General features: G+C 27.5%; 12 protein-coding genes across 12 annotated transcripts; 7 read left to right on the forward strand and 5 right to left on the reverse strand. All coding sequences in view use genetic code 12, as the record gives it.

The window, feature by feature from the left end:
• Nucleotides 1-43: 43 nt before the first annotated feature.
• Nucleotides 44-1,231, forward strand: KGF55_000964 (uncharacterized protein; the record flags this gene model as incomplete). Its single annotated transcript, XM_051761283.1, has 1 exon — nt 44-1,231. One exon carries the CDS (start codon nt 44-46, stop codon nt 1,229-1,231), a length of 1,188 nt encoding a protein of 395 aa, XP_051616006.1.
• A 592-nt stretch (nt 1,232-1,823) lies between these two features.
• KGF55_000965 (uncharacterized protein) lies at nt 1,824-2,627 on the forward strand (the record flags this gene model as incomplete). The annotated part of the gene is made up of 1 exon (XM_051761284.1): nt 1,824-2,627. The coding sequence occupies one exon, from the start codon at nt 1,824-1,826 to the stop codon at nt 2,625-2,627; it is 804 nt and encodes a 267-aa protein (XP_051616007.1).
• Nucleotides 2,628-2,665: 38 nt separating this feature from the next.
• KGF55_000966 (uncharacterized protein) lies at nt 2,666-2,941 on the reverse strand (the record flags this gene model as incomplete). The annotated part of the gene is made up of 1 exon (XM_051761285.1): nt 2,666-2,941. One exon carries the CDS (start codon nt 2,939-2,941, stop codon nt 2,666-2,668), a length of 276 nt encoding a protein of 91 aa, XP_051616008.1.
• Nucleotides 2,942-3,997: 1,056 nt separating this feature from the next.
• Nucleotides 3,998-4,963, reverse strand: KGF55_000967 (uncharacterized protein; the record flags this gene model as incomplete). The annotated part of the gene is made up of 1 exon (XM_051761287.1): nt 3,998-4,963. One exon carries the CDS (start codon nt 4,961-4,963, stop codon nt 3,998-4,000), a length of 966 nt encoding a protein of 321 aa, XP_051616009.1.
• A 2,139-nt stretch (nt 4,964-7,102) lies between these two features.
• Nucleotides 7,103-8,197, reverse strand: KGF55_000968 (exosome non-catalytic core subunit; the record flags this gene model as incomplete). The annotated part of the gene is made up of 1 exon (XM_051761288.1): nt 7,103-8,197. The coding sequence occupies one exon, from the start codon at nt 8,195-8,197 to the stop codon at nt 7,103-7,105; it is 1,095 nt and encodes a 364-aa protein (XP_051616010.1).
• A 124-nt stretch (nt 8,198-8,321) lies between these two features.
• On the forward strand, nt 8,322-9,698 carry KGF55_000969 (tRNA (guanine) methyltransferase; the record flags this gene model as incomplete). Its single annotated transcript, XM_051761289.1, has 1 exon — nt 8,322-9,698. The coding sequence occupies one exon, from the start codon at nt 8,322-8,324 to the stop codon at nt 9,696-9,698; it is 1,377 nt and encodes a 458-aa protein (XP_051616011.1).
• Nucleotides 9,699-9,896: 198 nt separating this feature from the next.
• Nucleotides 9,897-10,877, forward strand: KGF55_000970 (uncharacterized protein; the record flags this gene model as incomplete). Its single annotated transcript, XM_051761290.1, has 1 exon — nt 9,897-10,877. The coding sequence occupies one exon, from the start codon at nt 9,897-9,899 to the stop codon at nt 10,875-10,877; it is 981 nt and encodes a 326-aa protein (XP_051616012.1).
• A 422-nt stretch (nt 10,878-11,299) lies between these two features.
• Nucleotides 11,300-12,952, forward strand: KGF55_000971 (uncharacterized protein; the record flags this gene model as incomplete). The annotated part of the gene is made up of 1 exon (XM_051761291.1): nt 11,300-12,952. The coding sequence occupies one exon, from the start codon at nt 11,300-11,302 to the stop codon at nt 12,950-12,952; it is 1,653 nt and encodes a 550-aa protein (XP_051616013.1).
• Nucleotides 12,953-13,074: 122 nt separating this feature from the next.
• On the reverse strand, nt 13,075-14,853 carry KGF55_000972 (uncharacterized protein; the record flags this gene model as incomplete). Its single annotated transcript, XM_051761292.1, has 1 exon — nt 13,075-14,853. One exon carries the CDS (start codon nt 14,851-14,853, stop codon nt 13,075-13,077), a length of 1,779 nt encoding a protein of 592 aa, XP_051616014.1.
• Nucleotides 14,854-15,785: 932 nt separating this feature from the next.
• Nucleotides 15,786-16,220, forward strand: KGF55_000973 (uncharacterized protein; the record flags this gene model as incomplete). The annotated part of the gene is made up of 1 exon (XM_051761293.1): nt 15,786-16,220. The coding sequence occupies one exon, from the start codon at nt 15,786-15,788 to the stop codon at nt 16,218-16,220; it is 435 nt and encodes a 144-aa protein (XP_051616015.1).
• A 761-nt stretch (nt 16,221-16,981) lies between these two features.
• On the forward strand, nt 16,982-18,922 carry KGF55_000974 (uncharacterized protein; the record flags this gene model as incomplete). The annotated part of the gene is made up of 1 exon (XM_051761294.1): nt 16,982-18,922. The coding sequence occupies one exon, from the start codon at nt 16,982-16,984 to the stop codon at nt 18,920-18,922; it is 1,941 nt and encodes a 646-aa protein (XP_051616016.1).
• Nucleotides 18,923-19,004: 82 nt separating this feature from the next.
• On the reverse strand, nt 19,005-21,474 carry SPO75 (Spo75p; the record flags this gene model as incomplete). Its single annotated transcript, XM_051761295.1, has 2 exons — nt 19,005-19,032; nt 19,097-21,474. The coding sequence occupies 2 exons, from the start codon at nt 21,472-21,474 to the stop codon at nt 19,005-19,007; spliced, it is 2,406 nt and encodes an 801-aa protein (XP_051616017.1).
• Nucleotides 21,475-23,043: the final 1,569 nt, after the last annotated feature.

Consider the following 23,043-nt stretch of genomic DNA (forward strand, 5'->3'; position numbering starts at 1 on the left):
TCAAGTTTGAAACAACCATAGATTTAAATATAAATAAACTCAAATGATACGACATATCAGGTGTATTCTACCGAGAACTCAGCGATTTTATTCAATAAACTCAAAAAGCACAATCCCAAATATAGATTTACCAAAACTACACCCATTATTAATTCAAAGAGCAAAATTTTTAACTAATGAACATGAAGAAATTTCAAAAAAATTAGATACTTATGATCCAGATTTACAAATTAAATTTGATAGACTTACTAATATAATAGATACTTTCACAAAATTTAAAACATTAAATAATGAAATTTTAGAATTAAAACAAATTAAAGATCCAGAACTTATACTGGAAGCACAAGATGAAATTAATAATCTATTACCACAATTACAAAAACTTATAACTGAACTTCAAACTAAATTATTACCACCATTAAAATATTCTGAAAGTAAAACTATTATAGAACTAAGACCAGGTATCGGAGGTTCTGAAGCAAGTTTGTTTACTGAAGATTTATTACAAATGTATATAAACTTTGCAATTTTTAATAAATGGAAATATAAAATTATATCACAAGGTAAAAATGCAAATGGATTTATGAATGAAGCAATATTATCAATAGATGAAATTGGATCTTATGATATATTACGTCATGAATCTGGAGTTCATAGAGTACAAAGAATTCCAGAAACTGAATCAAAAGGTAGAATACATACTTCTACATCAGCAGTTGTTATATTACCTAAAATTTCAGAAGGTAATGAAACAAGTTTAAAAAATGATGAAATGCAATTTAAACCAGGAGAAATTAGAATAGATACAATGAGAGCAAGTGGTAAAGGTGGTCAACATGTTAATACTACTGATTCAGCTGTTAGATTAGTTCATATTCCAACAGGAATTATAGTAGTTCAACAAGATGAAAGATCACAACCTCAAAATAAAGCAAAAGCATTTGCGATATTAAGAAGTAGATTAGCTGAATTAGAAAGAATTGAAGAAATTGAAAAACAAAAAAATTTAAGAATTTCTCAAGTTAGTTCAACTGATAGAAGTGATAAAATAAGAACTTATAATTATCCTCAAAATAGAATTACTGATCATAGATGTGGATATAGTTTACATGATTTACAAGGTTGTTTAAAAGGTGAAAAATTAAAAGAAATTATTGATAAAGTTAAAGAAGTTGAATATAAGGAAAGAATGGAAGAAATGGTATCTAATGGGGTAAGTGATGAAAAATAATGAATTATAACGACTCTTGTGAATAGGTTATTTTTATATAAGCACGAGTTAGACTCAAGAACTTCAAGATCATTGTTCAAAAAACAGAACATTTTGAACATCAAAAACACTGGAAACATTCCAAGATAAGATTCTCTTATTGATATGCTTAAATCAATATTTAATTAACTAAAGGATGTTTCCTCCTCCTTCACTCTGATTCTTGAAGTGAAAGAATTGATAGTTCGTAGTTAAGCTCCACCAAATCTCGCTTAAATAATCAAATTACCGTATTAGGTAATATCTAAATATTGTGTGGAAAATGATAAAAACACAAATTAGGGAGATAACAATTTTAGCAAATTATCAATCGTTTATCATAAAACAATTCTATACTACAGGATAAACTAATTAAGGTTCCTAAAGTCAATTGATTATTACAACTTCGGATTGTAAGTAACAATTATTTTAAGATATCTTTTTAGCGTTCTCATTGTTATCAGGTACATTTATACATCAATTAACAAACTAGGATTGTTGGTGACTCCATTTTCTCAAGACAATCAATTAATTTTTGCGATAAAGGTAATTAATCAATCAACAACAATATCAAATGGCTTATAATTCTAATTACAACAATAACAGGAAAAGGTATAATCCGAAATTTAATAAAAATCATCGATATAAAAATAATTATCATAAAGAAACTTATCTTGAAAGAGAAAGAAGGATTGAAATCAATAGAAGAAGTAAAGAAGATGATTATATGACACAAGGTCTTATATTTGCTGGAAATGCAGAACTTGACGATTTAATTTATGTTGAAAAAGTTGGTAGATTAATAAAAAGAGCTTTTCAAAATTATAAATTAGAACATGATAAATTAAGTACTTATCAAATGTTTGATATATCAAGTCGATTTTTCATATACGATGCACTTAGATGGAATAAGGAGTATTTTGAAGATTATATTGATATGCAATATGATAGAGACTTTATTGATCTTAGTGATGATTCTAGTGATGAAGATGATAATGATAATGGAAAAATTGATGATGATAAAAAATCCAAAAAACTTGCAATAATTGCAAGAAAGAAAGAAATTGAAGAGAAATATAAACCAAAAAACTATATAAATGCATTTTTAAAAGAATTTAAAAGAGACGATTTTAAATGTGGAATCCTTGATAAAATTATAGAAAATATTCAAACTCAAAATATGAAATTTACAACTTATCAATCAAAGTTTTTTGAAATTTATGATTTACTAGGTAAAGATGATATAACTCCTGAATTCGATCAAATGGCTATATATTATTTTAAAAAAAATCTTAATTATAATATACCAGAACTATTTTTTTTCATGCGAGATAAAAAAAGTATTGAAGATATTCGTGATATTTCAATTCCTTTTTAATAATGTTTGAATTGTTAATACCTTTTTCGTTGGAAACATCATATGTGGAAATCAATACAATCAGACTTGTGAACCAACGGAAAAGTAAATTTCATAGATGAATAATCATCAACAATGACAAGGAGATATCGTTCATCTTCAAATCCCCCATAAGTCATATCACATAAATCCACATGTAAAAGTTCCAACGGATGTGGTGAATCAGGATTGTCAAATGATTTTGGAAACTTCTTAAAATTTTTCGTCATGGAACAAGTTTCACATTGGAAATCCAAGTCCTTATGTTTAAAGGGAATGTTAGATTCTTGTAACATTTTGGCAAATGCTTGTTTGTTCGGATGACCAAACGTATCATGTCTTTAATTAAAAGATGAAATAAAAAATTACAGATGTGAGGACAGCTAGTTTAAGTATGTTTAAAAAGCAGGAATATACATATATGAAGTACCGTTTGAATTACTGATGTTTTACTAATCAAAAAATGTTCACAATTCGTATGAAGTTATTTCATTAACACAATTACTTTTCAAAATTTACTTTTCTAGTGAACTGGGAATTGATATGGAAATTCCAACAATTAAATTTATATGAAGACTTGAGTTTTGAAACATCTTGAGTGAAATGTATCAACACTTTGAGAAATTAAAAAAAAAAAAAACAAATTAAAAGCTTATAGGTATGAATATATATATAAATTTTTAGATTAAATTCATTTTCATAAAAAAAAAAAAAAAAAGCGGACTTAATGTCAGACCAGATGTAATAGATTTTTGAAATGTTGTTTCATTTGAACTGGTTATGACGAGTTGTTTGTTTTAAGGTAAAATCCACTAGCAAAGCTATACACGATTTTTACCAAAAGCGCTGCTCTAAAATATTTTGTATGTGATTTTTTTAGTAAGAGAATTTGAAAGTCCATAACTTAATCTAATTAACATAGAAGTCGTTTATTTTAAATGTCTGACATAAAAATGGAGTAAAACCCATCTTCTTATGCGTTGTTGCTCGTACTTCAGTAGTAGATTTTTCTCAAAATCAATTGGTGATATAACCTTTGTGAAGAATGAGCTCTGGTGAGATCTGAGCGTCGAATAAGAGAGAATAACATAATGTTTTGAGGCAAGAGTGGTATGGAGCTTAACTCAGGTAAAAGTCGGTAATTTAATCAATCTTGAGAATGTATTAATTATTAATGTATTAAATGAATTTTAAATGTATGTAAAGTATTAATTGATACTATGCTATGATAATTCTTTGAAATTGATCTATAATGATAAAACATGAAATGAAAATGAAAAATGAAGTAAAATATAAATTTATAAATGTCTGATAATTCAAAGTTAAGTTATAAATTTCCAATTAATCAAAGTTTAAGTTATATTTTTCTTTTTTAAAGTAAATTTAAATATAATCAATTGTAAAATTCCACAACCAAAAATAAAACAACACAAGAATATACTTATAAAATTATAACTTCCAAATATTTCTTCATTCACGTCTCTTAATTTAAATTCTTGATTTAATAAATCTTGTAATATGGCATCATTTTCAATTAATTTATTTTGAATATTATTTAATTCTATTGAAATTTCTGACATTTTTGAATCAAATAATTCTTCATTTAATTGAATTTTATAAAATTCTGAATTTGATCCTTCTTGAGGTTGTTGTTGTTGTTGATTTTCTTCTTGATTAATGTGATTGTTATCAAAATTTGAAAAATAATTTTTAAAAATTTTATAATTTGTTAATTTTATATCATTTTTTATATTTATATCAATTTCAATTTCATATTTTTTTGGTTGAAAACTCCAACTTAAATCATTATATAAATTATCAAAACATATATGAATAAAATTTCTTTCCTTTTGTGTGGTGTCTGCGTTAGATCGTATATCTATTTCTCCATTGTTTTCTTCTGATGCTATTGTTGACGTGACTTCATTATTATTTGGATTTATAATTAATTCTAACATTTTATTAAATTTTGATAAATTATGTTGATTTCTTAATATATTACCTCTGGAATCAATAATTTTTAAATTTAATTCTTGACTTATTAAATTTTCTATAGGATTTATTGTTAAAAATATTATATCATTTTGTCCAGTTTCATATGATAAACAATTTTGTAAATTTTTTAATGATGATAATTTTTTTTGATTGGAATTTGTATTTTTAATTGGTGAAATATTTAAACCTATTGCTGAAGTTAATGTTGGTAGTAGAAATATTAAGATGAATATTATAATGGATTTAAATTGTGATAGTAGTATTGTTGATCGATATTTATGATTGTAAGGTCGACTTCTCTCGAGATTTGTATGAAAATGCATAATTGGTTGTAAAAATGAATTGTTAGGTCTTAGGTGTTGTAGTAAAATAATGGAAATATAGCGAATGACTGGGAATGTAAAATATAGTTGAAGCTATGTGAAGTAACCTTTTTCAAAAGCTGATCAGTTGTACTATCAACTTCCTCTTCTTCCTTTGATCTGGTTGTAAAAACAAACTTGATGATGATGACGGAAAATAATAATTCTAATCAATAAAAGAAGAAAAAAGAAAAATAAAAAAAAAGGAAAAATTGTGAAAATATAATTTTTTCTTCTATTTGATTTAGCGAAATTAACCGTGAGTTGATGATTTTGTTGATACTCCAACTGTTTTGGCTAGGTTTGTTGATGATGATAAAGTGACTTCAGTTGAATAAATAGATTTGTTTTGTTTTGTTAATTACAATAAGTAAAATGGTTTGTAAATTTTATTAAGTCCAATTTTAAACTTCTTTAACTTAAATAGATACTGTATACAGAAAAATTGCATTTGATATATTATATTAAGTATGTATGCAGAATTTCTTTTTTTACTTTTACAATATTATATATTGATTTGAATATATCCGTATGAGTTACTGCGAAACTTCGTGTAAAATACAGGTCCATCGGTCGAAGTAATGACAGTTTTATACAATTGATTCAAGTAAAATGGTGAATAGTTCATTAAAGAGACTTGTATGGTATTGATTGGGGAAACCAATTCACTCAATCTAGACCAAGGAGAGTACGCTTATTGTATGCCTGAAAAAAGATCTATTATAATAATTTATAAGCCTCGTTTGATTTATTAAGCTTATTTACATATTGAAAAATTCAAGGAAAAGAAAAGTATCATCAACTTCAACTACACTTCTTCATCAATTGATTGGTAACAGACCCTATGGATCAAAAAGGATACTATTCAATGATTGAGTTGGTTTCCATTTGAATATCATCTAGTTAGACGTACAAACTAAAGCAATAGTCTAAATTTAATAATAATTATAAAAGATCATGAAAAAACGCAAAAGATGTTAAAACAACAAACAATAAATCTAAATTAATTTTATAGATATTTGGTGAATTATCCAACAATAGTTTATGTTCTAGAAAGATACGCGTTTAGTAACTAAACCTTATTCATGAAGAATTACCCATCAAAATGGACTGTTATATGGATGTTGTGGATTGGAAATTATTTTCTTCCTTTACTTAGGAAATCAACCCACGTTCTGGTTTTAGAATTTAAGATTTTAAAATTCCAAAATTGCAAATTATGAACAAATTTAAATTTACTTTTATGAGTAAGATTTAGTATTTTATTAGTTAAATACTATAGCTAATACTACGTCAACTATGCAAAGTAAGAAGCAACTAGTAAAATTTACGTGAAAATTACGATTGACATTTGATAACACAAATAATATCAATCATCACACTTTAAAATACGTCGAAGCCTAAATTGTTTTGATATTTGAGCGCGCTTATACTAATCAACAATCGAAAAATCTGGTTTGTTGAAACGTTATTTTTCTACAACTTGTCTATAGTTGCAATATCGACATCAATCTCTTATTCACCTTGGGTTCCACTATAGACAACACAGTATCTGAATCAATTTGATGCTATTTTGTATAAAGTCGAACTTACAGTAGGTTAAGAGATTGATCTATTTTCAACTGCAAATTAGCAACAATTTCAATCTAAGCATTCATCAAGTGTTAAAAGTCTGAAGCAACAATCAAGATTTATCATAAGTTAGATGGGACTACCTGAACAATAGCTATACGCGTTCTTGGACCAAACTCAAATCAAAACAATAGATGTAAAGACGTGTCTCTTAATTATGTTGATCGTGATAAATTTTTTAACTCATTCTGCTTTCAAAAATTAATAGCAACTCAATATGGTAAATCGTCAGACGACCTTTAGATTACCATTGCTACTTACTTAAGTAAGGAGCTATACTTGAACAATCTAATTCTTTGAATTTCTACGATGAAAATTAGATTTGTATAAAAATAGTAAAGGACAATAGACGTTCATACAATAAGAAAGTAAAACGAAACATCAAAGATTCTACATTTATTAATGTATTGAGTAAAGACGTAATGCAATCATGGAAAACTCTATATATTTCGTATGTATATTTTTCTCTTAAGCATTTCCTCTCATTTCTTCATTATTTAAAACTTCTCTACATAACAGTTCCATTGAATCTCTATCAATTAAATTACCAGAATTTGAAAATGATAAACTTGCTTCATAAGCCATTATAATTCTTTGTTCAGTTATACCTAATTCACAAAAAGCTAAAGCTTTTATTGAATTATAATATCTTGAAATATTATTTCTTGTAATTAAATCTATTTGATCATTTTTATCACTATATATTTCCCATGAACTTTCTTCTTCTAATCTTGTTATTGATATTGATCCTTGACCTGGTGTATAATCTTTATTTCCCAGTTGTAATTTTGAACCATTTGAATTTATGGTTGTTGTGTTGGTGGTTGTTTTTGGTTTAGTTTTATAAAGCCATATATATCCATTTATACCTAATATAACTGAAACATTTCCAGGTAAATCATAATTATGATTTTTTGATTTTATAATTAAAGAACTTGGAATTTTTAAAAATATTCCATTTCTTAATTTTCCATATTTTAAAGATCTTGTATGTAATGAAGCAATACCATTATTAAAAATTGTTTGAATTTCACAATTTAATAAATCTCCCTCTTTTAAAAAAGATCTCATTTGTAATTCATCACTTTCGGATTTTCTTCTTAATATTCCACCTGGTAAATTTACTGATCCTAACATTAATATTGCATCTTGTTTTGATCCTATATCTACTTTCCATCTTTTATTTGCTACTTCTGTTATTCTACCAACTATATGATCTCCAGTTTCTGGTAAATATTTTCCTCTTATTGGATTAACACTTAATAATCTATTTACTCTTGATATATTTCCAACTACTGATGAATATGTTTTATCTCCTATAAAGTATGTACCATGACCTTTCATCCATATTGGATCTTCTGTTATTAGTTCTCCTGGTGTTACTATTGAATTTTTTGTTAAATCTTGTGATTGTTTTCGAGTTTGTTGTTGATTATTATTTTCTTCTTCATCTACTTCTTGATCTAGTAAATCCATATCTATATCTGATATATTATCATCTTCTTCTTCATATTCAGCTCTCGGTATTGGCTTCGTTATACTTATTACTTGTGTTGTGTCCATTTGAATGTGTTTGCTTGTTTAAAATAAATACAATTTGGATGAGATGAAAGATGCAATCCATATTTCGCTTTTTTTTGCGTAACTTTATCATAGATTTTACAACATCAACCATTCAATTCAATGAATGAACTTAAAACTACTATCTAAACTATCTAAAACCCAAAAGCAACAGACAATCATGTCGAAATATTCACCACCTATAAATCGATCTATGATCAATGAGCTAGATCGAAATTTTTTTCAAAAAGAAATTCCATTAACTGCTGCATGGTTTCCACAACCAAAATATTTAACAAATTTTATCAAGACATGTCAATCTGATATTTTTTATGTTAGAAATATAAAACATATAATAGATTTAGATAATTCAAAAGCAGTACTACTAAGAGAAGGTATAACTAATATCACTGATTTACACGAAACAACTCAATTAAAAATTCAAGAATATAATATAAAATTAATACCATATTTATTAAAATTAGATTATTCATTTTGGAAAAGTGATGAAATTTTAAAACTGATATTACCTGAAAATTTAATTGATGAAATTCCTCAAGGTTTCAGTCAAGCTGGTCATTTAGCTCATTTAAATTTAAGAGATGAATTTAAACCATATGGAAAAATTATTGGTCAAATAATAATGGATAAAAATCCAAGTATAAAAACAGTAGTTGATAAAAAAAATACAATAGCTAACAAATTTAGAACATTTCCCCTTGAATTATTAGCTGGTGAAGAAAATTTTATAGTTGAACAAAATGAAAGTGGTTGTAAATTTAAATTTGATTTTAGTAAAGTTTATTGGAATTCAAGATTAAGTTCAGAACATGAAAGATTAATTGAAAAATTCAAAAAAGGAGAAGTTATAGGTGATGTAATGGCTGGGGTAGGACCATTTGCTATACCTAGTGGTAAAAATGAAAGCATAATATTAGCAAATGATTTAAATCCAGAAAGTTTTAAATATTTAAAAGAAAATATTAAGTTAAATAAAGTTGAACCATTTGTAAAACCTTATAATTTAGATGGAAGAGAATTTATAAATAATGCAGCTGATATATTAAATGAATTTGCATCAAATGGACCAATTGAAAAAAAAATTATAAAAAGATTGAAAGGTGAAAGAAAAATAGAAATAAAACAAATTGAAATTCCAAAATTTTATCATCATTTTGTAATGAATTTACCTGATTCAGCATTAACTTTTCTAGATGCATTTATTGGATTATACTCCAATTATCCACAACTTAAAAACCTACCAAATTTTAAATTACCATGGATTCATGTACATTGTTTTGAAAAATTTGAAAATGGAGAAGATCCAACAATAGAAGAATTAAGTGAAAAAATTTGGTTTAAAATTTGTAAATTAATTGAATTTGAGTTAGATATTAATAAAATGGAATTTCATAAAGTTAGAATGGTAAGTCCTACTAAACCTATGTTTTGTGTTTCTTTTCAATTACCTGAAGAAATAGCATTTAGACCAAAAATAAGTTAATAGATCTTCTATAAATATGTATAAATTTTGTAAAAATTACTGTAATATAAATTAATTTTTCATCTGTATTAGTTGACATACAAATTCCATTGCATATGCAAAACCGCGTAATTTAACAAACAAACCGATTAAATTTTTCAAATCCTTATCTCTACAATTTTCAATCTTTCAAGCAGTCGGAACAACAACCAACCTCAAATGTCCTCAAACCCATTACAAATAGTTGATATCACAAATCCAATAGAAAAATCATCAAAAGAATTATTAAATGCTCTAACAACTCAAGGTTTTGTATTTATAGAAGGTCATAATTTTACTCAAAATGAAGTAGATAAAATATTTGAATTATCTAAAGAGTTCTTTGAATTACCATATGATTATAAACTGAAATTTTCAAAAACAAATAATAGTAATTCTGGTTATATACATTTTGATAGAGAAAATTTAGATCCAAATAATAAAAAAGATTTTAAAGAAGGTTTAAATTTAAGTGAAATTAATTTTAAAACTGGTATACCTTCAGGTCCAATACCTGATTGGATAATTAATGATCCCGATAGAATTGAATTTATTCCAAAAATAATTATAAAATTAAATGAGTTAGCATTACAATTACTTCGAATATTAGCCGTGGGTTTAAAAATTGAAGATTTAAATAACACAGAAGGAAAAGAATGGTTTACATCAAGATATAAATCAACATCTAAATCAGGTTCAACATTAAGATTCCTTCATTACCCCAAGTTAACATCAACAAATGATCCAATAAGAGCTGGAGCACATACTGATTATGGAAGTATGACATTATTATTTCAACGTGAAAATCAAGAAGGTTTGGAAATATATAATAATAAAAAATGGGAAAAAGTTCCATTTATAAAAAGTTTTAAAACGGGAGATGATGCACCACCAATTATAGTGAATATTGGAGATTTATTAAGTTATTGGACTTCAGGATTATTAAAATCAACAATTCATAGAGTTAAATTTAATAATGAATCTTTAAAAGAAGATCGTTATTCCATAGTGTTTTTTAGTCATCCAAGTGATGAAACTTTATTAGAACCTGTGCCCAGTGAATGCATAAGGGATTTATCTGGTAGAGGTGTTAATAAAGATCAAAATTATATTACGGCTTTACAACATTTACAAAAAAAAATTGCAAATACTTATGGATGAATAATAAATGATTTTTTATTGAAGATTGATCTCTTTCAGTATATTGCTAATTCCTCATACATGATGAAATTCCCTCTGTTTCTTATTCGATTCTTCAACCATTAGCTTGGTACTAACTCTGAGAAAGACTCATGGGTCAAGTTAGCCCGTTATCAAAAGACGACGCTTTGTGTGATATCTCGAATATATTTAATCCAGCGGAATTTATTAAGATAGATAAAGTTAGTGTTGTATCTGCAACAGATTTTGTGTAACATCATCTTCTTATCTAAATCTCGAAAGATAACGATTTAACAATGTTTCATAACAAATTAAAAATACAATCTGATAGTAATGATATCAAAAGCATCTTTCATTCTATTTTATGCTAAACAAATAGATTGAGATACAGCTGAATAATATTGTATCCTTTGGTTGAATCTATGTCACATCATACTTCATCATCTTCATTGAATAATCACAATCATAATGAAACACAACAATCAACATTGAAATCACCAAGATCACTACATCAACACCACTTAAATAATTTAACACCAACAATAACATCAGATCCAAATGAAGTTATACAAATAATATCAGATCAAGAAAAAAAAAATTATAGATTAGGAATTATATTATTAATCATATCCATAGGTTCATGGATATGTGGATTAGAATTAGTTAATGGAGTATTAAAAGGTAATGAATACAAGAAACCAGTATTATTTGCTATAATTACCGGTTCTTGTTTTATGATTAATTTTATACCTGATTTATTTTTAATTTTTAAAAGAAAGAAGTTTAAAAAGAAAGAAACTCAACCATTATTAATTAGTCCTCATGAAAATTTAGAAAAATTAATGGATGAAATTGAACCAATGAAATGGAAAGAAATCTTGGTTTTAGCTTTTCAAATTTCAATTATTTATCTTTTATATAATATATTTGTAATGGAAGCATTACAATTTACATCAGCATCAAATCAAACAGTAATTGGATCAACTACTTCTGTTTTTACATTAATAATTGGTATATTATTGAAAACTGAAAAATTTTCTATAAAAAAGGCCGTTTGTGTTATTGTTAGTTGTTTAGGTGTTTCATTAGTTAATTTAAGTTCAACTTCTTCAAATAAAGACAGTGATTATAAATATGAACCAAAAAATCCAAAATTAGGTAATCTTTTAGCATTAGTTGGTGCTTTATTATATGCTTTTTATTTATTAATTATGAGATTAAAATGTGGGAATGGTAATAAAACAACTAATGAAAGAAGATTATTTGGTTATGTGGGTATTATTACTTTTATAATGGGAATACCAATTTTATATATTGTTGATATATTGGGTATTGAGAAATTTGATTTCCCACCACCAAATATTACTATTTTAGAAAGTATATTGATAAATGGAATTTTTTCAGTTATATCTGATTTTACATCGATTTTAGCAATGTTATTAACTAGTCCATTAGTTGTTTCATTAACTTTAACAAGTTCAATTCCAATTACAATTTTTATTGATTATATGGTATTAATTTATAATCATGAACCTATACATACAAATTTTATATATATATTAGGAATTCTTTGCATAGTTGTGGCAGTGTTATTAGTCAATATAAACATAACATCAGAAAATGAATTAATTGAAGAAGTAATTGAAGATGCATTAGAAAATGCAATAAATAATGATGAAATAATGTCACCAATTTTAACACCTTACTTGCTAAATAACAACCTAAATAATTTAAATGATGGGTCCACATCAGTTAGAACAAATCCTCAACTGATAAGATCACCAATTTCAATATTTTTTTCACCTACACCAAAATTACAATCATCAAATACTTTATATAAATCAACATCAAATTTAAAAATTCCTTCGAAAATAACTGATTTTAATTTAAATGAAAATGATGAAAGTCCTCCTACTCATAATTTAAATCATCATCCTTCATTGTATAAAATTTCAAATGAAGAAAGTAATGGAAGTAGTTCTAGAAATAATAGTGAGTCAAATTTAACCAACAAAAAAAATCTTATTGTTTCTGGTGGTCAACATCATAAATATTATATACATCATGAAGAATAATTGTTTGTAACATTATAAATCTTAAAAAGTATAATAGAATCAAATACATATTGGTAGTCGTCAAAATATCGGCTCTAATAATCATATGTAGAATTATAGATCTATAAACGCACATAACATATTTACTTTCTATTAAGAGTGGAATGTAATTTATGTTCTCTCATAAATAATGAAGACAAAACTCCTAAAGTTACAGTACCTAAAGCAAAATAAAAAGCTCCTTTACATCCACTTTCATATGACAGTCTAATAGCTTGTTGAACAGATTTTGGAGCCTGATGAATATAATTTGTACTATCTAATGCTTGATTTATGATTTTTTGAGCATCTTTTGGATCTTTAATTATTAAATAAATTCTTTTAGTTAATTCTGTTGCTAATACATTTTGAAATATTGCAGATGCTGCAGATACTCCCAAAGTAGAACCAGTTGATCTAAAAGTATATTGAATTGATGTTGTACATGCTTGATATTTAAATGGAGTTGCAGATATTAATGCTAATAAAGTAATTGTTAAAATACATGAATAACCTAATCCAGATGGAATTAATAATAAAAATTGTTGCCATGTTGGAATTGTTGGTGTTATTAAAGTTATTTTATAAACTCCCAAGATTGCAATAATACCAGCTAATACAGTTAATTTATAATATTTCCCAGTTTTTTTCATATATAATCCTGCACCAACTGATCCTAATGATATACTAAATAAATTAGGAACTAATCTTAAACCATTTTCACTTGCTGTCATATCTAATACAGATGTATAATAAATGGGGACAAAAAACATAGTTGCAAAAATTCCCATTGTATAAAACCAATTTGTTAAAGATGAAGCTAAAACAGTTCTATTACCTAATAATTCAATTGGAATAATTGGTTCTTCACTAATATAAGCTTCAACGTAGAAAAATCCAGATAATAATATCAAACTTGAAATACTTAATAGAATAAAAGTATTTGAAGAATATTCAATATCTCTACCTCCCAAAGAAGCAGCAGTTAAAATTAACATTAATGAACTAATTAAACAGAAACTTCCTAAGAAATCTACTCTTTTCAATTTTTGCCAAATATCTTGTCCATGAGCTCCTAAACCTGGTGAACCTTCAGGTAAATTTAAATATAATTGAATACATAATCCAACCACAATAGCTAATGGAATTTGTAATATAAATACATATTTCCAACCTAATGTATCAGCAATAATACCACCAATAAATCCTCCTGATGCAGATCCCAAACCAAAACAAATATTAGCTAATCCTTGATATAATCCTCTATCTCTTAAAGGTATTAAATCTGACATTGTCATTGTCCCCACTGAAGTTAAGCCTGATCCACCCCAACCAGTGATAAATCTTCCAATAACTAACCATAATAAAGAATCAGTAACACAAATAAGACATCCAATACCAAATAAAAAAGTACAACCAATTAAAATAAATTTTCTACCAAAAATATCCGATAATTTTCCAAATATTGGTTGAAAAGCAGAACTTGATAATAAATAAGCAGTTGCAATCCATGAAATATTTTTTATAGCATGTAAATCACTTGCTATTAAAGTTAATAATGTAGTAACAACTGTTGCATCTAATGCTGATAAAAATGAAGCCATAAATAATGATGAAACAACTGTGTATAATTGAGCTGGAGGTAATGCATAACCACCATTTGGTTCATCAATTTCATAATTTGTTTCTTGATGATGGTCATTATCTTGTGATTCAATTGATCCATAAGTATGAGATTTAAAAGAATCATTTGGTATTAAATTTCCATCTTCTGCTGCTAATTCTGATGCTATTATACCTGAAGTTTCAGATGATGGATCATGAATTATATTTGGATGTAAATGTGGATGATTATGAATTCCATTATTATCACTTTTTGTCATTGTTGTTAAATTTTGAAAAGAATGATGATAATTTGACAAGTAAGTATTGTCTATAGTCGGAGCTTAATATAATAAATTTTTCACTCTAATAGACAAATCTTTATTATATTATTAGTAATTTTTAATATTTTGTGGCTTTATTATTACTTGTAACTGAATTCTATAATAATTTTTATATCGGTTAAAAAATTTAAAGTTTAAGATTCCATACATTGAAAAAAAAATTCCGCTCTTTAGATAAGGAATTTGAAACCTAGACCAACGGGAAGAGAATCAAAAGAACATTGGTTTGTCCTTCAAATACCGTTGTATTGTTCTAGGTTGATTGACGTGCTTTGTTTAAGAGCTTGCTTAGATGAATCTCAGAAACAAAGCTTACTAGCTAAGCATTTGTAAGTACTCTCACTCTATAAGCGTTAGAAGCGTCTGATAATTTGAAAAATCCGCGCTTGATGCCTAAAACGGTCAAGGCTTAATTTTTCAGGTTATGTATAAAACAGAAAAGCGTTGAAAGTTCGAGTTATGACTAAAAGCTTTCGTTCGACAGCTGATCACAAATATGCTGAGATAGTGATAAATCTCGAGTTTGATTTTGCTTTCCTATTCATAGAGTAGCGATTGGACCGAAGAAATAATATAGATGGATCAGAACTTGAGACGCGTCTAGTGAACAAATTAAATTTGAGGATCCTGAACTTTTTATTGATGATTCACTCAACGTTAGATCAGACCTGGAATCTCTCTATCTCGCATTGGTGTGTTGTAACTCATTCGGTGAAAGAATAACGATACTATAAATCACGTATGAAAATAATATTTGACGTGTATTGTTTTGAAAACTTTGTGTTCAAATTATCAAATTTTCCAAAATTTTATTATTACTATCTCTTTTCAATAAACAACCAAGCAGACTATCTTGAGTTCATAGCATAATGTCATCGTCATCATCAATTCAAATAACAAAGGAAGAACTACCAAAGGTAGAATTGTCGATTTTACCCATGCATATTCATTATTCTGGTCCAGCAAATACTTCAGATTATTTTACTCCATCAAAAACAAAAGAAACATTAAAAGATGGATCAATAGTTGATACAGCTTATTTTAGAGGTTTAAGATTAATAGGAAAAGAACTTGAATTGAAAGATTCAAATTTGAAAGGATTTATTTTAAATAAAACTGAAAATTTATCAAGAGATATAAATGAAGAAGATGGAGTTGAAACTATAAAAACAATTAAAAATTATACTGCAATTTCTACATTTGAGAAGTTAACATTATATGGTCATGATTCAGAAGTAGAACTGAACAATCAGTGGTCTTTAATCCCAGAATATATGGAAGTCAATAGCATTGTACATGAGTAATAAAAAACAATTTAGTTGTTTTGTAGTCGCTGAGACATCTATAAGTTCATGGAAAATGCTAAAGCAGCTGCCACAAGCAGGAGTTTCCAAATTTTTGTACATTGTACAAATGAAAATAGGAAGATGATTAAATCTATACCATGAAAATTCATCCTGCATATTCGACGATAAAAATCTGAAACATTCATTTGGTAGTCAAAATTTCAGTCATTACAAAGAAGTATACTTTGGATCTAACAATAGAAGTTTACTTAGTTCTCGTATCGCTTATTCCATTCATCTAGTCGTAGATGAATTTGCCCTAATGTTCACAATTTTGTACAAAGAATCAGATTTTAAAATGGAGAACCGCTTGGTATCAGAATTTCTATCTTTTCTTGCTCAACTCGGTGTCTGCCAAAGGACATGCACGTTCCGGCGTCTGAGCAGGCTTATAAGGCTGCTGGTTTATTCAACCTCACAATCAGTTGAGTGAGCCAATAAAGCAACATAACATGCTGCAATACATATGGAGGTTTAATTTTTTAAAGATAATACATTATGCTCAATATTTTGAAATCTTTGTAACTTGAAAACTAATAGCAAAACGCGATGTAGCTATGAGACTGCTTAGACCCTAACAGTAACGTATAATAGTCATTGACGTGTAACATCTGCGGGATGCAACTAACCTAAGTCGGAATGTCAAAGAATTCCTCACAAAAAATGAGCCGCATTGTTTATAATTTTTCATCTCTTAACTTTTCATTTGTGCTATCACTATGAATGAACTATTCTTGGAAAGTGAAGAATCAGAGTATGATGAACCTCCATTAAAGATACAAAAGACTGAATATGAAGAGCATGATAGTCGGGATTTAGATTCAGATTCAGATTTGGACTCCTTGAATGACTCTGATTTTGAAGATATAGTATTACAACCTTTACAACAATCGCAACAAAATCAAGCAACAGAACAAGAATTTAACATCTCAATTCAATCCATAGATGAGGAAAAAAAAGAAAAGCTACGTCAGTTGATAAGACTAAAACAACAGAGAGTAAGTTTGCATTATTTGAGTATTGTGTCTTATATTATTCATGCAAGACATCGAAACTTGCTTTTATCAGATAAAAGAGTTCACAAGGCATTGAAGAAATTATTACCAGAGCAACTCATGAAACAATTCAAGAAATACAAGAAACAACCTGATGATGTCAAATTCATTTATATTTTGAAATATTTGATCAAATGGTTCAAAAAAAACTTTAAATGGGATTCAAATGGATTGAGAGTTTTGGGATATTTACCCAAGAAATATAAGTCAACTGCTGATTATTTACCAAACAATGCAAAAGCAATAGGGAAGGTCAATGATTTATTACAAGTAATAAAGAAATTCAGACATAATCGAGATACTGGAGCTCAAATTTTCACAGCTTTACTAAGAAGTTTAGGATTTGAAGCTCGTCTTGTATTTTCATTACCAGTTTTAGATACAAAGAATCAAACAAAATTGCAACCAAAGCTCAATCAAGAAGTTGTTAAAGTAAATAAGGACAATGATTTGTTGTATCCATATTTTTGGACTGAAGTTGTTAACCCAGAAGATCCTTCTGAAGTAATCGTTTTAGAAACTCAATGCTTTTTTGAAGAAACCAAGCAATTAATTCGATTGAAGAGGTATAAAGGGGATGTTAAAAATTCATATACCGATGCTTTTTATCCAATTGATAGTCAGCTATGTCACATGTCAATGCATTACGTACTAGCTTTTACCGATAATAATATGATAATCGATGTAAGCTCAAGATATATGAAAAACATAGCCTATAGATGGTTTAATAGATTAGATTTAAGAACAGAATTGGGAAGAGCAGCCTTGCTACTACAATCACTCATACGTACAATGAATGCAACGAAGCATTATAATGAGCAATTGAATTTAGAGTTGGATAATTTACGTTCAATAGCAATGGCGAATAATACAATACCTGAAACATATTCAGCTATGAAAAAAAGTCCAAATTTTATAACGCCATCCACTTTAAGGTATAATGAAATAATCATTCCTGGAACTGTTCCGATCAAAAAAATAAAATTAAACACATCAAAAGAGCCTGTTTATTTCAAAAATTATATACTTGTTGGTAAATCTGAACAACAATGGAAATTTGTTGGAAGATCTATAAAACCAGATCAAATTGATCTGTACATAAAGCTAGCGAAAGCAACACCTCGAACTATATATAATAAAAGGGTTTTTAATTTAAATAATGAGACTAATCCAGAGTTAAACTCAATAAAATTGTATTCTTTTGCTCAAACGTGTCCATATATTAAATTGAAAGTTGAAAATGGAAAACTACCCAAAAACAAGTACGGTAATATAGAAATATTTAGACCAAATATGGTACCTGATGAATGTGTTTGGTTAAGATTATCAAATATAGAATCTATTTTACTGAGAACACTTGCACATTATGTTCCAGTAGTTGTGGGGTTTAAATTTAAATCAGGACATGCTTTTCCTAGGAAGGATGGAGTAATTGTTTTAAAAAAAGATGAAGTGCCAATCAAGAAGCTATGGTTAACTGGAAAAATTGAAGAACACAAACAGTTGGAAGAGCATAAGCAAATTCAACTATTGAAGTCTTGGAAGTCATTTTTAAAAATGTTGAAAATTCAGAATCGACTCAATGAACAACATGGTTACTTATAATCAGGTGGTGCTTCTGAAACGATGATTTTCAAGTTATTGAAAAATTTTCCAACAAGTGCTTGTGCTCCATTAGTTTGAGTGGTTATGATGGTATTTTTTTCTTTAATATTCTGCATTAAAACATCTACAACATTATCTGGATCTCGAGGCAACCAAATCGTAGGTGATTCATACTTAAAGGCTGGATGAAGATATAATATTTCATGATCATACTTTGAAGTAGCATTAGTTTCAGTTGATTCATCACTTGATTTGTCGTCTTGATTTATTTTATCATTCAATATTGGTAGATTTGAGAAATATGGCATATATCTATTATAAATCAATATATTAGCAAATATAGTGAAGAACAAAATCCAAGTCATTATCCATCCTTGAACTCTCAATGAATGGGAACCTTTTGAGTTTTTCAGTAAAAAGAAAACACCTATCAAACAACATTCGAGACAATAAATTCCCGTGTATAAATGCAATAATGCTGTAGGATATAATTTACCCATGGTTTCCGAGGTGTTGACGTGACTATAAATATATTTTAAGGCGTATTTATAATATAATATTGACAAATTTAGGAAAAAAATTATGAAAACAGATATCAATGGTGAAATTATAGAATAAGAAATTCCAATTGTTGCATATATTGAATATACAGCAAATGTTGTTCCCCATTTTATTTGAGGTAACGTTGTGATCCTTTTAAATTTTTGTCTTGGTGTCAAATCTTTCATTTTATAATATGAGTTGGTCAAAATTAATTTTTTAATTCTTAAAAAGTTGTCACCACAAAATGCAAATGCTCGGAGACAAATATATTGGAAGAAAAAAGTAGCTGATTTTGGTAAATTAGTTGCCAAAAGAATTGGTATTGATGTTGGTTGATCAATAATTTGTTTGAAAATAACCGTGATACTTGATGAAATAGTTACCACCAAAAATTGTTGCACAAATAAAAACACGAAGTACCATTTTTGCAAATCTATTTCAATTTCACTTCCAGTTGCTTTTCCTTTAAAATATGTGAAAAATCGGAAAAGAATCATAACTAATTGTGTTAGGATGGTGAGTAAAATTGAAGGTATAAATCCTAGTATAGTCTCTTTTGCTTCATCAGGAAACCAATTTATCCATCTTATAAATGGTAGAGTTTGTGATGATTGGGGAATTTGAGATACCAAACCAATTAATGAAACTGGAATTACATAAAGTATAATAATACAAATGAATAATAATGTCACTAAATATCTTTCAAATTTACATGCTATCCCATCAGTTCTTGATACATTATTCCATACAACATCATGAGGATGCACTTCCATGATAGTTTTATCTAAGAACCCTTGACTTTGTGAGAGTAAACATTGATGTGCTATACATGCTCCTTGTTGTGTTTCGAATTCAATAAATAATTTATTATGTTTTGTTAATTCAGAATTGTTGAGTTTTAATTTCTGATTTTCTATTTCCATTTGACAATTAAATAACATCGTTAATGACCATTCCAACATCGAAACTCGTTGTTGGAACAAGAAGAATCGAATCCATCCTGGAAGTCGAAATTTGATAGTTCTATCAATTTGGGGTATCTTTATCAAATGACAATAGATTGGAGGATAAAACTTTATATCATGTTTTTTCAAAAATTCTTGAAGTTCAGAGTGACCCCACCATTTCAGCTTAGATTTATAATATTTCTTCAACGTCCATAACTGAGATAATTCAATAAATTCTAGAGCATCTTTTGACTTTTCAACTTCATGCTCAATTTTGTCAAATTCATACACTTCCCAGATGTTTCTTATACCACCCGGAATTATGTCAAGTAATTCATAAAGTATATCTTTATCTTGTATATGGGGAGGAACATTAAATAACATTATTGTTCTGGCTAATACCGAATTCTTATGTGATTTTGAAAGTACATATGACTGTTTTATCGTCACAAAACTTTGAAATTCATAAATTAACAACCAATGAAATAATCCAATTGTTATAACACCCATTACAAAATGAGCATTTAGTCTATAAACATTTGAACTTGCTATGTTAGACAAACTAAGCTTGTCCAAACCTGAAGCTTCAAATGAACTGTCACTGCCTGTAAAATTTATAGGGATTAATATGATCATATTTAAAGTTCCAATAAATGAAAAGAATAATAATAGCACTGAAATAAATCGTATGAAAAAATAAGCATCCAAACCTAATGATAAATAAGTATTTATACTAGTTTTTAAAGTTGGCACAATCCATTTGAAAAATCCTCTAGGTAATACTTCCATTCTCTCATTTACAGGAACGCAAAAACATCTTGGTTGATATAAAAAATTGAATATAGATCGTAAAGAACAAAATAAAGTTAATTGAATTGTGCAAAAGCATATTGATGTAAATAAAGTTCTCATAAATCTTGGAAAATCAATCCCAGATGATGAATGAGCATAACCAGTTTGAGTTGTATTTAAAAATTTTGCAAATTTTTCAGAATTAAAATAATCCATATATATTTTTGTTAATGCTTTATAATCATTTTGTTGTGTATCAATTGACAGCATGGACAAATTTGGTTAGAATGCTAGATTGTATCATCAATTTTGAACAATGAACAATAAAAACTGTGCAAAGTAGATAACGATCTGTTTTGTTATGTTTTAGAATTTTTTTTTTATTTCAAATTTTGCAACCAAAATATAATCAATCAAAACTTGAAACTCTCTGTATAATGTCGTTTACAACCGAATATTCAAAAAAAAGCTAGATTTTTCGTCAGTTTTCACAATCTAGCTATGACTTCTTTAAAATTCTGTAGAAATGTTTGCTGTTAGATATTACTAAGAACCAGACTTAAACTTACAATGTTAATATCGTTGAAAAAACAATTTATCCAAATGCATAAAAAATATTAACAAATATTGGATTTAGCAATTAGATATGCAATAACTTCATATAATATATTTACATCAGAGAGAAGCACTTCTTTGTCGGTTATTAAACATTGATTCTATTTGGATATCTAAATTAGTCCCAATACTTAAATACATCAGACAAATTTTAATGCTGTAAGTTCGACACTCACAGACCAATAAAATAATGGTTTTAGAATATAAGGTACCATTACATGGGAAATGTGTATATCATCACTATCTACTAAATAAATTTGACTGGTTGTCAAAAAGTTTTGGGTAAAGTTACTTCTGCAGATCCAACGTGTTGATCAAACTTTATCAAAGAAACTCAGTTGGTCGCAAAAAATATTCAAATGGGTCTACAATGTTATTTTCCATTGGGTTATTTTGGTCGGGAATGTAGGAATCTTGTTAATTTAAACCTTTAACTTTGCTATATTATTCCCAGATAGTTTAGTGGCTAGAATTACCGTTTGTCGCATGGTAGACCAGGGTTCAATTCCCTGTCTGGGAGCTTAGCAAGCATCATGATGTATTCTTTTTTTTTTGCTTTCCCGATTTCTAATAGATCAGTACTTATAAGAAAATCGATAGCAAATGAGGTTAACGTGACAGTCATTGTGTATTCTTTAAGTTTGTTCGATACACAAATATTTATTAATTAACTCGACGCTTCGTTACCTGTATTTGTCTGATACTATTATTGAAAAATAAAATCTAATTCTAAAACATAAGAGATAAATCTTCGTCTATACTCTTTGTTTCTGTTGTATATTGAACCCTACGATATTAATATCACTTACTCTGATGCACCAATAACACTATCATATTAAATTGCTTTTGAACTCAATTTGTCGTTGTTGAATATAACCTATTATAGCCATTATTATGGTAATTTTTCTGCTCTAGTATTCAAAATCCAGGTGTCTGATTTCCTGTATCACCAAAATAGTCTCAACAAGGTTAAACCCATTTCATCCATATGTAATTTTCTTTAACGATGATTTTGCTCTTAATCTTGAACGAGATTAGGTATCACTTCCAGGGTAAGCACGTTTTTCTAAGTAAACAACATTAAACTTTTGTGTATTTGAAACAAATAACCACAGGTTGATCATTAAATTTTCTTGTCTTGTTAACCAGTTGACTCTCTTTTTTACACAACAGCTTCAATTGACGGACTAGTAAGTATATGATGAACATTTTTATCATCTTTAC

The sequence above is a fragment of the Candida pseudojiufengensis genome (genome assembly GCF_024610245.1).
Source record: "Candida pseudojiufengensis strain CBS 10847 chromosome Unknown scaffold2, whole genome shotgun sequence".
Taxonomy (NCBI): Eukaryota; Fungi; Ascomycota; class Pichiomycetes; order Serinales; family Debaryomycetaceae; genus Lodderomyces; species Lodderomyces pseudojiufengensis.